This window comes from Rhinopithecus bieti, unplaced genomic scaffold, assembly GCF_001698545.2.
Source record: "Rhinopithecus bieti isolate Rb0 unplaced genomic scaffold, ASM169854v2 scaffold_20362, whole genome shotgun sequence".
Lineage (NCBI taxonomy): Eukaryota > Metazoa > Chordata > Mammalia > Primates > Cercopithecidae > Rhinopithecus > Rhinopithecus bieti.
The window spans coordinates 681,232-696,689 of record NW_016810160.1 but is presented as its reverse complement, the minus strand read 5'-3'; the positions used below and the strand labels follow the sequence as shown (position 1 = coordinate 696,689).

General features: G+C 43.1%; 1 protein-coding gene across 1 annotated transcript in view; it reads left to right on the top strand.

Annotated features, from left to right (window-relative positions):
* NT5DC4 (5'-nucleotidase domain containing 4) overlaps nt 1-15,458 on the top strand; it is a 55,011-nt gene that overhangs the window by 17,202 nt on the left and 22,351 nt on the right. The window contains 3 exon segments of the mRNA XM_017891472.1: nt 12,709-12,789; nt 13,182-13,293; nt 14,722-14,896. Of these exon segments, the coding sequence (XP_017746961.1) occupies nt 12,709-12,789; nt 13,182-13,293; nt 14,722-14,896 (368 nt within the window).

Sequence of the window (15,458 nt, the reverse complement as noted above, 5' to 3'; positions counted from 1 at the left end):
CTCTGTTGCCCAGGCTGGGGGCAATGGTGCAATCTCGGCTCACTGCAAGCTCTGGCTCTCAGGTTCAAGCAATTCTCCTGCCTCAGCCTCCAGAGTAGCTGGGATTAGAGGCACGCGCCACCACGCCCATCTAATTTTTGTATTTTTAGTAGAGATGGCGTTTCGCTATGTTGGTCACGCTGGTCTCGAACTCCTGACCTCACGTGATCCGCCACCTCGGCCTCCCTAGATGCTGGGATCACAGGCATGAGCCACCACACCCGGCCCACAGTGTTCTATTTAACAAGCAGTCTGGCCCAGCTGTCATTGGAAATCCACCTGGCTTCAGGTCAGCCCCATGCTGGGCCCTTCCTGAACTCTTTAGACCCTAGGCTGTTGCCAGTGGGGGTGGGGTGGTGCGGGAGGTGGGTGCTGGGTTTTGTTCACCTAGAAGTTTTCAAATGAAACCGTGTTCTGGACTCCGGAATGCCCGTGAGGCCTTCAGTAAACCCCACATCATCACCTCTCAATGCCTGCCCTGACAGGAACTAGGACCCGTTGTGAATGTGAGGGGAGCATGGCCATGGGCTGGGCATGAGCAACTGTCCCCAGGCTGTCACACTCAGAAGACACCTAAGCTTTGAGGATTTACTGGTTCTTTCCTCCTCCTGGAAGGCCTCCACTGGTTTTAAACAAATGATTGATGCATTTATTTATTTATTTATCTATTTATCTATTTTATTGATTGATTGATTGATTGAGACGGAGTCTTGCTCTGTAGTCGCCCAGGCTGGAGTGCAGTGGCTCCCTCTCAGCTCACTGAAACCTCCACTTTCTGGGTTCAAGCGATTTTCCTGCCTCAGCCTCCCAAGTAGCTGGGATTACAGGCACCTACCACCACGCCAGGATGACTTTTTTGTTTTGTTTTGTTTTTGAGACGGAGTCTCGCTCTGTCACCCAGGCTGGAGTACAGTGGTGCCATCTTGGCTCACTGCAGCCTTTGCCTCCCGGGCTCAAGCGATTCTCTTGCCTCAGCCTCCCCAGTAGCTGGGATTACAGGGTGTGCCACCACGCCCGGCTAAGTTTTGTAATTTTAGTATAGACGAGGTTTCACCATGTTGGCCAGGATGGTCTCAAACTCCTGACCTTAAGTGATCCACCCTTCGAAGATCCCTGCTCTCTCAGAATTTGTAATATAAACATAATGTTAATGAGAGGTACAAATTAGAGAACTTATTGAAGTCAAAAGAGTGAGATTTAAAAAATACAGTGCAGTTTTGGAAGTGGAGAAATTGGAATCCTTGTGCATTGCTGGGGGGAATGCATTTTAATTTTAATTTTTAATGTTTTTTAGAGACAAGGTCTCACCGTGGCCCAGGCTGAGTGCAGCGGAGCTTTCATAGCACACTGAAGCATTGAACTCCTGGGCACATGCGATCCTCCCACCTCATCGTTCCGAAGTGCTGAGATTACAGAGGTGAGCCTGACTGGGAATATACCATGGTATATAGCCTCTGTGGAAGACAGTATGATAGTTCCCAAAAAGTTAAACATAGAGTCAACATATGATCCAACAATTCCTCGTTTAGGTCCATACCTCAAAGAATTGAAAGCAGGGATTCAAACAGATAGATAGCTATACACCCATGCTCATAGCAGCATTATTCACGAGGATCAAAAAGTGAAAACAACAGGAGAATAAATAAGCAAAATGTGTTGTAGTCATACAATGGAATATTATGCAGCCTTAAAAACAAAGAAAGTTGGCTGGGCGCGGTGGCTCATGCCTGTAATCCCAGCACTTTGGGAGGCTGAGGCGGGTGGATCACCTGAGGTCAAGAGTTCGAGACCAGCCTAGCTAACATGGTGAAACCCAGTCTCTACTAAAAAATACAGAAATTAGCTGGGCATAGTGGCGGGTACCTGTAATCCCAGCTAATCACTGGAACCGGAGAGGCGGAGGTTGTAGTGAGCTGAGATTGCGCCACTGTACTCCAGCCTGGGCAAAAGAGGGAAACTCTATCTCAAAAAAAAAAAAAAAAAAAAAACAGGAAGGGAATTCTGATACATGCTATAACATGGGTGAACCTTGAAAACAATTACACTAAGTGAAATCAGCCAGACACAAAAGGAAAAATCCTGTATGATTCTATTTACATGAAGTACATAGGAAAATTCATAGAGAAAGAACACAGAATAGTGGCAACCAGAGCCTGAGGGGCAGGGGAAATGAGTTAGTGTCTAATGAGTACAGTTTCAGTATGGGAAGATGAGATGTTCTGGAGATGGATGGTAGTGACGGTTGCACAGCAGTGTGAATGTACTTAATGCCACTGAACCGTACACTTAAAAAGGGTTAAGGCCAGGCGCAGTGGCTCAGGCCTGTAATCCCAGCACTTAGGGAGGCTGAGGTGGGTGGATCACGAGGTCAGGAGATGGAGACCATCCTGGCTAACACGGTGAAACCCTGTCTCTCCTAAAAATACAAAAATTAGCTGGACATGGTGGTGGGCACCTGTAGTCCCAGCTACTCAGGAGGCTGAGGCAGGAGAATGGCATGAACCTGGGAGGCGGAGCTTGCAGTGAGCCAAGATCGTGCCACTGCACTCCAGCCTGGGCAACAGAGTGAGACTCCCTCTCACAAAAAAATAAATACATAAATAAAGGGTTAAAAAGTGGCACATTTTATGTTGTGTATATTTCACCACAATAAAAGACAAAAAAGTAACGAATGCACATAGTAAACTAATTCATTCAAAAAAGTGAATGTTTTCCAATTGACTTTCCCACCCTGTTTCCCAGTCTTGCTTCTCAGAGTTACCCATTGTTAGCAGATGCTGGTGGATCCTCCAAGACATGTTATCTCTACACAAATAGAATCACACTGTCTACAAAACTGCAACTTTTGTTTTCACTTGCTAATATCACAACCATCTTTCCAATTCAGTACAGGAGCATCAACCTCATTCTTCAGAAAATTTCATTTTAGGATATTCCATAATTTAACCAGTTCTCTCTTGATGAACATTTCGGTAACTTCCAGATTTTTGCTCTGCAAACTATGCCACATTACATGTTTTTGTGCTGCATTACTTATCTTTTACGTAGCTGTGGGAAGATATCTGTTAGGTAAATTCCCAGAAAAGGGGTTTCTGGATCAAAGGGCATGTGTGCTAAAAATGTTGGTAGATACTGCAAAATTGCCCCACAAAAATAATGTGTTATTTTTCATTCCCACCAATGGGCTAACTTGTTGGCCGTCCCTCTATCCCTCCCTCCCTCTCTTCGTCCCTTCTCTTCCTCCTTTTATTTCCTTCCTTCTACCTAACAAACAGACAAGTAAAAAGTACTTTTTTTGGCTGGGCACGGAGGCTCACGCCTGTAATCCCAGCACTTTGGGAGGCCAAGGTGGGCGGATCACTTGAGGTCAGGAGTTTGAGACCAGCCTGGCCAACATGGTGAAGCCCCATCTCTACTAAAAATGCAAAAAATTAGCCAGATGTGGTGGCAGGTGCCTGTAATCCCAGCTACTCGGGAGGCTGAGGTGGGAGAATTACTTGAACCCAGGAGGCGAAGGTTGCAGTGAGCTGAGATGGCGCCACTGCACTCCAGCCTGGGTGACAGAGTGAGACTCCATCTAAAAACAAACAACAAAAAAAAAGTACTTTTTTTCAAGGTACATAACAGGAATAAAAATAAAATGTATACTGTTCTCATAGTTTGGTGATTCAGGTTTGCTGTGTTTATATGACAGATTATTTTGAAATGTTTGGGCCTTAGGCATGCTTTTTGTGTTGTCAATACACATTTTAAAAAATATCTTTTATTTTAAGGAATGACTGTTGTGCTCAGGGTGTAATTTTAGGTTTGGTTGTATCACCCTTTCTTCATATGATTACTTATTTCCCTGAAATTTTAAAGTTTTTTGAATAGGTAATATACTTCCATGGCTCACAATTCAGAAATAAGGAACAATGTACTGTGAACAATTTATCACTTTCTCTTATTTCCTGTCTCAGTTCCTACCACCTTCTCTGTCCTCTGAAATCCTGTTTTTAGTTTCTTATATATTCCTCCGGGTTTATTTATGCAAATGGAAGAAACTTCAAATATAGATTCTTATTCCTGTTTTTTAAAATAAATAATTTCATCTTTTATTTTAGATTCAGGAGGTATATGTGCATGTTTGTTACCTGGATATATTGTGTGATGATGAGGTTTAGGGTACAATTGATCCGGTCACTCACGTAGTGAGCTTAGTACCCAGTAGTTAGTTTTTCAACCCTTCTCCTCCTTCCTCCCTTTTTCCCTCCCTCCCCTCTCTAGTAGTCCCCAGTGCCTATGGTTGCCATTTTTGTGTCCATGTATATCCAATGTTTAACTCTCACTTACAAGTGAGGACATGTGGTATTGGTTTTCTGTTCCTGCATTAATTCACTTAGAAGTCCTCCAACTGTATCCATGTTGCTGTAAAGAATGTGTTTTGCTCTTTTTTATGGCTGCATAGCATTCCATAAAGTAGAGGTACCACAGTTTCTTTGTTTAATCCATGGATGAGCACCAATCCATGACTTTGCTATTGTGAATAGCACTGTGATGAACATACAAGTACGTGAGTCTTTTGGTAGAACTATTTGTTTTCCTTTGGGTATAAACCCAGTAATGGGACTGCTGGGCTGATTGATAGCTCTGCTTTAAGATCTTTAAGAAATCTCAAAATTACTTTCCACAGTGATTTAACTAATTTACATGCCCACTAACAGTGTCTAAACGTTTTGTTTTCTCCATAGCCTCATCAGCTTTTTTTTGACTTTGTAGTAATAGCTATTCTGACTGGTGTGAGATGGTGTCTCATTATGGTTTTGATTCCCAGTTTTCTGATGGTTAGTGGTGTGGAGCATTTTTCATATGTTTGTTGGCTCCGTGTGTATGTCTTCTTTGGAGAAGTGTTTGTTCATGTCTCTTGCCTACTTTTTAATGGGGTTATTTGTTTTTTTCTTGTTGTTACTCCCTTCTTTTTTTTTTTACACAGAATTTAGATACTATTTGTTCTACAACCATTTCCCCCCACAGTTGTTGGTAAATCTTGGAGTTCTTTCCTTACGAGTAGATAGAAAGCTTCCTCATTCTTTTTTTTTTTAATTAAGGTATGATTGACGTGCCAAAAGGCTGTACATATTCAGTTTGTACATCTTGATGAGTTGAAAATAAATATACACCCATGAACCTGTCACCATAACAAAGCCATAAACATAACCATCAACTCTGAAAGTTTTCTCTCTCTTCCTCTTTTTTTGTGAGTGTGATAAGAACATTTAATATGAGCTCTACCCTCTTAACACAATTTTAAGTGTGCAATACAGTATTGTAAACTGTATGTGCCATGCTGTACAGCAGATCTCTAGGATTTGTTCATCTTGAATAGCTGAAACTTTGTAGCCTTGACCAACGTCTCCCTGTTTCCCTCGCCCCCCAGTCCCTGGAACCCTCATTTTTCATAGTTGTATGTGCATAAAGTATTGCATTACTGTGGGGCCTTAACTTTATTTAACCAGCCTTCTATTGATGGATATATGTTACTTACTTTACTGTTATAAGTAGTGTTACCATAAACAGCCTTATATATGTGGGCATTTTGGATTTGTACAAATCAATCCTAAGTGTAAAAGTGGAATGGGTCAAAGGATTTATTATTTTTTTTAGAGTCATGATCTTGCTGGAGTGTGGTGATACTATCATGGCTCACTATGGCCTCAAACTCCTGGGCCCAAGCAATCCTCCCACCTCAGCTTCCCAAGTAGTTAGGACTACATCACAGCCAACTAATTTTAAACATTTTTTTTGTAGAGATGGGGTATTGCTCTGTTGCCTGGGCTGGTCTCAAACTCTTGAGTTCAAATGATCCTCCTGCCTCTGCCACCCAGAGTGCTGGGATTATAGGCATGAGCCACCACGCCTGGCTAATTTATCTCATTTTGACAGATGCTGTCAGATTGCCTTTCAGAAGTGGTTGTATCCATTTACATTCCCACAAAGAATGTTTGAAAGTTCCTCTTTTTCCACAGACTCACCAACAGAGAATGTTAATAACTAGTTGGATTTTTGCCAATGTGATAGGTGAAAATTATCTGTAGTGTTAATTTGCAGTTATTTTATGAGAGAGTTTGATGATCTTATACGTGTAAGAGTCAGTTGATTTTCTTTTCTTTGAATTATTTGCTCATTTTTCTCTTATTGGGTTATTGATGTTTTTCTAGAAGCTCTTTATGTATTAGGGAGATTCACTCTTGTCTGTGATATGAGTTGTAAGTTCCTCTTCCCACAGAGCCACCTGTTTTTCGTTTTGCTTATGGTATATTTCATCACTGCTTTCTGAATTATAATTGTTTAATTTTTTTTAAATTTTGAAATAATTTATGACCCAAAGAGTTACAAAGATAGTACAGACAGTTCCCTTAAATCCTTCTTTCAGCTTCCCCCACTGTCCTCCAGAATCATGATACAATGACTTTTGGTCAGAAAGGTAACATTGACTAAGCAGAGTTAATTAATATGTAGATTTCAGTTGGGTTTCCCTTGTTTTCCACCTAATGTCCTTTTTCTGTCCAGGATCCGATCTAGGATCCTATTTTGATTGAGTTGTGATATCCTCTGAATCTCCCATCTGTCACAGTTTCTCAGTCTTTTCTTGTTTTTCATGACCTGGACAGTTTTTAACAGTAATGGTTGGGTATTTTGTAGAATGTTCCTCACCTTAAGTCCATTTAGTGTTTTCTCATGATTATATGAAGGTTACGGATAATAACCTTCATATATTGGGGAGAATAATGCAGAAGTAATGTGCTTTTCTACCAGTGCACCATGTCAGGGTACATGATATTAACTCTGATTGCTTGGCTAAGACACTGTCTGTCTGGTTACTCCACTGTAAAATTTCTATTTTCCAACTTGTAATTAACAAGTATTTTGGGGGAGGTACTTTGAAACTACTGAAATATCCTGATTTCTCTTAAGCTTCTGATGCAGGGCAAGTGAGCCTCCAAATTGGAGATTAGCCAGAGGGCGTTTTTGGCTTTGCTTAGGAAAGAATTCAAGAGTGAGCCAGTGGTGTTAGACAGCAACTTTTATTGATGCGGTAGCGAAGAGCAGTAGCAGAGGAACTGCTTCTTCTGGAGCAGGGCTACCCATAAGCAATGTGTCCAGAGCAGCAGCTCAGGGGCAGTTCTGCGGTCATACTTATACGTACTTTATTATTTATTATTATTATTATTATTATTTTTGAGACAGGGTCTCGCTTTGTTGCCCAGGCTGGAGTGCAGTGGAGTGATCTCGGCTCACTGCAACCTCTGCCTCCCTGGTTCAGGCGATTCTCCTGCCTCAGCCTCCTGAGTAGCCGGGACTACAGGCATGTGCCACCACGCCTGGCTAATTTTTTATGTTTTTAGAGGAGACAGGATTTCACCATGTTGGCCAGGCTGATCTTGAACTCCTGACCTCAAGTGATCCACCTGCCTCGGCCTCCCAAAGTGCTGGGATTACAGGCGTGAGCCACCATGACTGGCCTGTATTTTATATGCAAATTAAGTGATGTGTTATTTAGAAATTTCTAGAAAAGGAGTCATAACTTCCAGATATTGCCATGGCAATGGTAAACTGTCATGGTGCTGGTGGGTGAGTCTGATGGAGAGATATTTTTGGTGCCTCTTCTCTGTTTCAGCCAGTCTTCGATCTCGTCTGGAGTCAAGTTCTGCCTCCTACCTCACTTCTACCCACTAATTTTAGCATTTTTATGTGGATCTTGTTACAGACTGGACCAGGTACATAATTTGTAGGTCTTAGCACAAAGCGAAAATTCAGAATCCCTTTTAAATAAATTATTAGGAATTTCTAGATGGAGACAGCAGAGAATTAAACAAAGTGTGGGGTTTTAGTTATTGCTGTGGAATTTTGATGGTGATTTTACCATTTCACTCATTATTTCTACACTTATTAATTGGAGTTCTTCTGTAAGGAAGAGCTGTCCCTTCTGCCCTATTTATTTATTAAGTCATTTATTTACAACAATATGAATTTGTGGACATTTATTTCATTCCTTGGGTTATAAGTCAATACTATTGTTATTCATTTTTGCTACTCATATTGTTTCAGTTTTGAAAACTTGGAGAGCTCTTTCAAGTGGTTCTTGTGTTCTTTTAATAAGCCCCCATCTTTTCTTATTTTTTTTTTTCTTTTTGAGATGGAGTCTTGCTCTGTCACCCAGGCTGGAGTGCAATGGTGCGATCTCGGCTCACTGCAACCTTCGCCTCCCAGGTTCAAGTGATTCTCCTGCCTCAGCCTCCTGAGTACCTGGGATTACAGGTGCTCGCCACTGGGCCCAGCGAATTTTTGTGTTTTTAGTAGAGACAGGGTTTTGCCATGTTGGCCAGGCTGGTCTCAAACTCCTGACCTCAGGTGATCCGCCTGCCTTGGCCCCCCAAAGTGCTGGGATTACAGACGTGAGCCACCGCACCCAGCCTTTATTTTTTATTTCTTTTAGTACTTCCTTACTTCCTGGTAGCACAAGATGCTCCAGGTTTATTTGCATTTTCTCTTTCTTAACCCTGGAATCAACCACTTCTCCAGGGATCCCTGATTCTTCTTATTATTGGAGAATGGTATTTAGAGGCTAAGTGTGCTCATAGGTACTGGAGTGTTACTGTTTCTAGCCCCTCTCGGTGAACAGAGCTAGGAAATAGTAACCCATACTTACAAACATATTTTATTTCATCCTATTATTTCACTCACGTTTTTCAAATATCATTGCTTTTTTTTTTTTTTTTTTCTTTTCTTTTTTGAGAGGGAGTCTTGTTCCGTCACCCAGGCTGGAGTGCAATGGTGCAATCTCAGCTCACCACAACCCCAACCTCCCAAGTTCAAGTGATTCTCCTGCTCCAGCCTCCTGAGTAGCTGGGATTACAGGTGCACACCACCATGCCCAGCTGATTTTTGTCTTTTTAGTAGAGACAGGTTTCACCATGTTGGCCAGGCTGGCCTCCAACTCCTGACTTCATGATCCTCCCACCTCGGCCTCCCAAAATGCTGGGATTGCAGGTGTGAGCCTCTGCGCCCTGCCAATCATTGCTATTTTTAAATTAATAAACTTTATCTTTTAAAGCAGTTTTGGTTTCACAGCAAAACTGAGCAGAAGGTGCAGAGAGTTCCCATCCACCTCTCCCCACACATATACAACCTCCCACACCATGGACATCCCCCACCAAACTGTTACAATCGATGCACCTGCACTGACTCACCCTCATCACCCAGAGTCCACAGTTTACATTGGAGTTCGCTCTTGGTGCTGTACATTCCATGGGTTTTGACAAATGTGTAATTACATATTTCCACCATTATAGGATCATGCAGAATAGTTTCACTGTCCTCAAAATCCTCTGTGCTCTGCCTGCTCATCCTCTCCCTTCCCCCAACCCTTGGTAACCACTGACCTTTCTGCTGTCTCCATAGTTTTGCCCTTTGAGAATGTCATGTAGGTGGAATCATACCGTATGGACCTTTTTCGGCTGGCTTGTTTCACTTAGTAATATGCATCGAAGTTTCTTCCCTGTCTTCCATGGCTTGATAGCTAATTTCTTTTTATCAGTAACATTCCGTTGTCTCGATGTACCACAGTTTATTTATCCATTCACCTATTGTAGGGCATCCTAGTTGCCTCTAGGTTTTGGCAATTATGACTAAATCTGCTGTAAACTTCTGTGTGCAGGTTTTTTTTTCTTTTAGATAGGGTCTCACTCTGTTGCCCAGGCTGGAGAGCAGAGGCACAGTCATTGTTCACTGCAGCCTTGACCTGCTGGGCTCAAGCGATCCTCTCACCTCAGCGTCCCAAGTAACTGGGACTACAGGCATATGTCACCATGCCTGGTTAATTTAAATTTTTTTTTTTTTTAAGATATGTGGTTTCTCTATGTTGCTCAGGCTGGTCTCAAATTCCTGGCCTCAAGCAATCCTCCAGCCTTGGCCTCCCAAAGTGCTGGGATTGCAGGTGTGAGCCACCGTGGCCTCTCTGTGCAGATTTTTCTGTGGACATAAATTTTAAATTCATTTGAGCAAATATCAAGTAGTGTGACTACTGAAACATATGGTAAGAGTATGTTTTGCTTTGCAAGAAACTTCCAATTTGTCTCCCAAAGTGGCTGTACCATTTTGTATTTCCCACTAAAAATGAATGAGAGTTCCTGCTGCTCCACATTTTCACCATTATTTGGTGTTGTCCCTGTTTTGGATTCTGGACATCCTAATAGGCATGTGGTGGTACCTCATTATTGTTTTAATTTACAATTTCCTAATGATATATAATGTTGAACATCTTCTCATATGCTTACTTACCATCTGGGTATCCTGTTTGGTGAGGTGTCTGTTAAGCTTTTTTGCCCATTTAAAAAACGTTATTTTTTACTTTTTTAGAGATAGGATCTTGCTGTGTCACTTACGCTGGAGTGCCGTGGCACAATTGTAGCTCACTGCAACCTTAAACTCCTGGGCTCAAGTGATACTCCTGCCTCAGCCTCTTGAGTAGTTGGGAGTACAAGCACATGCCACTGTTCCTGGATAATAAAAGTAGTTATTATTATTAATTGTAGAGAAGGGGGTCTCGCTATGTTGCTGGGCCTGGTCTTGAACTCCTGGCCTCAAAGTGATGCTCCCACCTTGGCCTCCCTAAGTGCTGGGATTACAGGTGTGAACCACTGCACCCAGCCTTTTGCCTATTTTTAAATTGAGTTGTTTGTTTTCTAGTTGTTGCATTTTAGGTGTTTTTTTGTGGGGGACTAAGAAGATGGGGTTTCACTTCATTGCCCAGGCTAGAGTGCAGTGGTACAGTCATGGCTCACTGCAGACTCAACCTCCTGGGCTCAAGCGATCCTTCTGCCTCAGCCTCCTGAATAGCTGGAACTTTTTATTTTGTTTTGTGGAGATGGGATCTCACTATGTTGGCCAGGTTGGTATTGAACCCTTAGTCTCAAGCAGTCCACCCACCTCAGCCTCTCAAAGTGCTGGGATTACAGGAATGAGCTATGATGCCTGGCTAAGAGTTCTTTGTATAATCTGGATAACAGTGCTTTGTCAGATATGTCTTTTGCAAATGTTTTCTACTAGTTCGTGGCTTCTCTAATCAGTCTCTTGGCATTGTCTTTCAATATTACTACTTTTAAATTAATCACTTTGAAACTCTATAGAGAATTTTTAAGTTCATTTTATTTATTTATTTTTTTGAGATGGAATCTTGCTATGTCGCCCAGGCTGGAATGCAGTGGTACAATCTCGGCTCACTGCAGCCTCTGCCTACCGGGTTCATGTGATTCTCCTGCCTCAGCCTCCCCAGTAGTTGGGACTATAGGCATGTGCCACCATGCTCAGCTAAGTTTTGCAGCTTTACCATGTGTGGTTTCACCATGTTGACCAGGCGGGCCTCGAACTCCTGACCTCAGGTGATCAACCCGCCTCTTCCTCCCAAAGTGCTGGGATTACAGGCGTGAGCCACTGCTCCCAGCCTTTAAGTTCATTTTTAAAAGTTGTTTTTTCTTCTTTTTCTTTTTTCTTTTTTTTTTGAGATGAAGTTTCACTCATGTTGCCCAGGCTGGCATTTAATGGCGTGATCTTGGCTCACTGCAGCCTCCACCTCCTGGGTTCAAGTGATTCTCCTGCCTCAGCCTCCCAAATAGCTGGGATTACAGGCATGCACCACCATGCCCAGCTAATTTTTATTGTTGTTGTTATTGTATTTTTAGTAGAGATGGGGTTTTGCCATGTTGACCAGGCTGGTCTTGAACTCCTGGCCACAGGTAATCCGCCCTCCTCAGTGTCCCAAAGTGCTGGGATTACAGGCCTAAGCCACTGCACTCAGTCTCATTTTTAAAAGTTTGAACTCATTTTTTCCTTGTCCTTTAGTATGTTTTTCAGTCTCTGCCTTCTTCCCTCTTATCCTGTCTTCACCCTTTCACAGCTTGACTCATTCAATAAACGTTGAGAGTGCACCTACTATGTGCCAGTCTCTATGGATACTGTGGGTATGCTATGGAACAAAAAAGATAAGCTCCGTGCTCTCTTGAGTCTTCCTGAAGGGCCACATCTACTACATACATAGAAATTTTAAAAGAAATGCATGCTCGTTATTAAAAAAAAAAAAAAAAAAAATAGGAGTGTATAAAGTAGGATGTGAATGCTTCCCCTCAGTCACCCTAATCCCACTCCTCTGCAGTCTCTACAGTTAATGGGTTGGGGTATAGACTTCCATGGTACCTTTGGATAAACCAAATCTGCATGATGTGGAGGGTCTCGGGTTGGGGCAGGCCTGGCAAAAGTATTTCCAGATGGAAACTGGCACTGGTTGGGATGTAAAACCCAAGTCAGAGTATCCCCATTTTCATTCCCAAAAGGTCTGTTTTCGCTAGGCTTGCCTGGTTGTTGCCTGCTGACCTTGGAATTACTTGAGGCTTCCAAAATGTGTTCCTTGGAACCCTGGCTGGGATGCTGTTCTGAAAGATTCCACCGTCAAAGGAATATGAGATACACTCTCTATTGTATTTCATTCTTGGGGGCTCATTATGCATATCAAAGCGTCACAGCTCCGAGAATTCCTGTAATCACAACTCCTGTTTATTCCAATGTTCCCTAAGTGTATTTAATCATGTCTTCTGTTTGTTCCATGTAACTCGAGTAACCCCTTGTTGATCCCAGGTTCTGTGGAACTGACTCAGGGAGCCCAGGAGCCCGTGCTAGTCCATCTGCATGTGGCTCTTGCACCAATAGCTCAAGCAGGTAAGCAAGCAAAGTGTTCCAGATCAGTGACTGACACAGCGTCCTGTGCAAATGTGCAAATGTGCAAATATGCTGTTGACTACAGCATTTCTCCAGGGCATTTTGAATCTTTCTAGGGTGAGCCAAAGGCCTCCGAGGATGTGAGCTTCCCCTGAAAAAAATTCACAGCAGATGATGAGTGATGCAGACCAACCTTGCCACCACTCATGCAAGAACATTCTATATTCACTACCTTTGCTTGTGAAACCCAGTGACCACTGTGGGCTCTAGGCTTATTTAGACATAAGCCTGGCTTGCACTCCAAATTCAATGACTTTTAGAAATCTAAAGTACTCCTCAGAATTTCCACCATTTCCCTAGATACCATGCCCTCATGTTATCTCTGACTTTAGCTCCTGTTCCTATGGGTGCTGTCCTGGTTCCACGCCTCCAGATGGTAAAAATGTCAGCCCTTGAGATTTCTGCGAAGGGAGCTGTTCGCAGCAAGCATGTGCTATATGGGAGGTTTGGAGCAGGAGTGGGCATGTGAAGAAGACAGAGGAGAGGTCTCGGCAGCCGATGGGATAGTAGGCAGCCCCATCTGTAGAGTCTCTGATCTTGGGGGCACCACTGGCCTACATCTCATCCAGTCCTGGCTTCCTTTGCACGTGTTGCTGCTGTATGTCTGTCTCTTCCTTTCCTTCCCCCCTCTCCACCTCCTTCACTGGAGCGAGACTCCTGACTCACGCAAGAGTTCAGCCCTATCTGTAGATCTCACCTTACTCAGAGGGGCTTATCAGGCCGGTGGTGAGGGAGTGTGGTCTGTAACCTCAGGAAGTGGGTTGGCCTGTTGGAGCATGAGCTCTTTTTTGGCTTTGTAGCTCTTGGTATTTGTTCTTCTTGGGTTTTCTAGTGCTTTCTGAAAACTCTGCTTTCTCAGGCTGTAGGACTCGGAATTCAGGGCATTTCCCAACGTGGGGGCAATGAAGGAAGCATAGACAGAGAGATATGTGATGTGCATGAGAAAGGACAATTTTTAAAATTTGTAATGAGAAAAAATTTATTGGAAAAGATAATCTAAACAAAAGAAAAAAATCCAAGTTATAAGAAGAGTATACCGGGAAAACCAAGCCTCCCTCCCCACGTTCAGTCCCTTAGTTTGTGTTCCTAAAATAGCCACGGTCACCAGCTTGTTATTGATTTTTTGGGAAATGTTTTATGTGTATATAAACAGAAATGTATATGTATTCTCCCCCATTAAAAAGTAAATGACAGGCTGGACGCAGTTGCTCACGCCTATAATCCCAGCACTTTGGGAGGCTGAGGTGGGTGGAACATTTGAGATCAGGAGTTCGAGACCAGCTTGGCCAACATGGTGAAACCCCTTCTCTACTAAAAATACAAAAATTAGTTGTGCATGGTGGCAGGTGCCTGTAATCCCAGCTACTCGGGAGGCTGAGGCAGGAGAATCGCTTGAACCCACGAGGTAGAGGTTGTAGTGAGCCGAGATTGCATCACTGCACTCCAGCCTGGGCGACAGAGTGAGACTCTATCTCACAAAAACAAACAAACAAACAAACAACAACAAATAAATAAATAAATGGTAGCCTGTCATACATATAATTTTACGTTTGCCTTTTAAAAATTTAACAGCATACCTTCACTATTTTACATGGAGCTACTTATAAATATATGTTCATAAACAGACACTACGCACATATATTTTAATTTTTTCCTTTTATTGGCACAAAAGTCAAACCTAGGTGACCCTTCTCATCGGCCATTGGAGAAGGCTTCTAGGACATGGGATTTTCCAGTATGAGGTGGGATTCTGGGTGCCAGACATTCCTGATGTCAGATTTAGTGATGATGAACACTAAGCATCGTTTCTGATTGCTCATAGCTGTGGCAGATTGTATCCTTGTTCCCAGTTCTCTTCTGTCCACTCTGTAGCAGGATCTGTCTGTATCACCCCAGGCCACGGGACCTGGAGCACCTTCCTGTGGGAGGAGTGTATTCCCTTGCTTCTTCAGCTTTAGGCTTGGAAGAGGGTGGGAGTTGTACACGCCAAATAAGGGCCATTGTGGACTTCTGCTTTGTGTCTTTGTCTGTGACCATGAGGATGGAGGTAGGAGCTGGGCTGTTCCTTCAGCTTGGGTCTCAGACTAAGAAGACATGGAATAAAGCCACAGTTGACCCACATTTTATGAATAATGTGCATGAGAAATAAACCATGCTGGTTGTAATCCCCTAAAATTCCAGAGTTGTTGGTTACAGCAGCCTAACCTGGTGAAAGGTGACTCCTGCTAGGTGACAGTGTTGGCTGTGCTCAGTCACAAAGCACCAGATAGCTCTGAGGACCTGATTCCTTGCTTGCAGTGTCCTCTATTTGATCTGGATCAGCTGTTAGTTGATAAAGAAGCTGAGCTGTAATCACAGTCCTTTGGGAGACCAAGGCAGGTGGATCACCTGAGGTCAGGAGTTTGAGACCAGCCTGACCAACATGGTGAAGCCCCATCTCTACTAAAAATACAAAATTTGCCAGGCGTGGTGGTGCATGCCTGTAATCCCAGCTACTTGGGGAGGCTGAGGCAGGAAAATTGCTTGAACCTAGGAGGTGGGAGTTACAGTGAGCTGAGATCGCACCATTGCACTCCAGCCTGGGCAATGAGAGCAAAACTCTGTCTCAA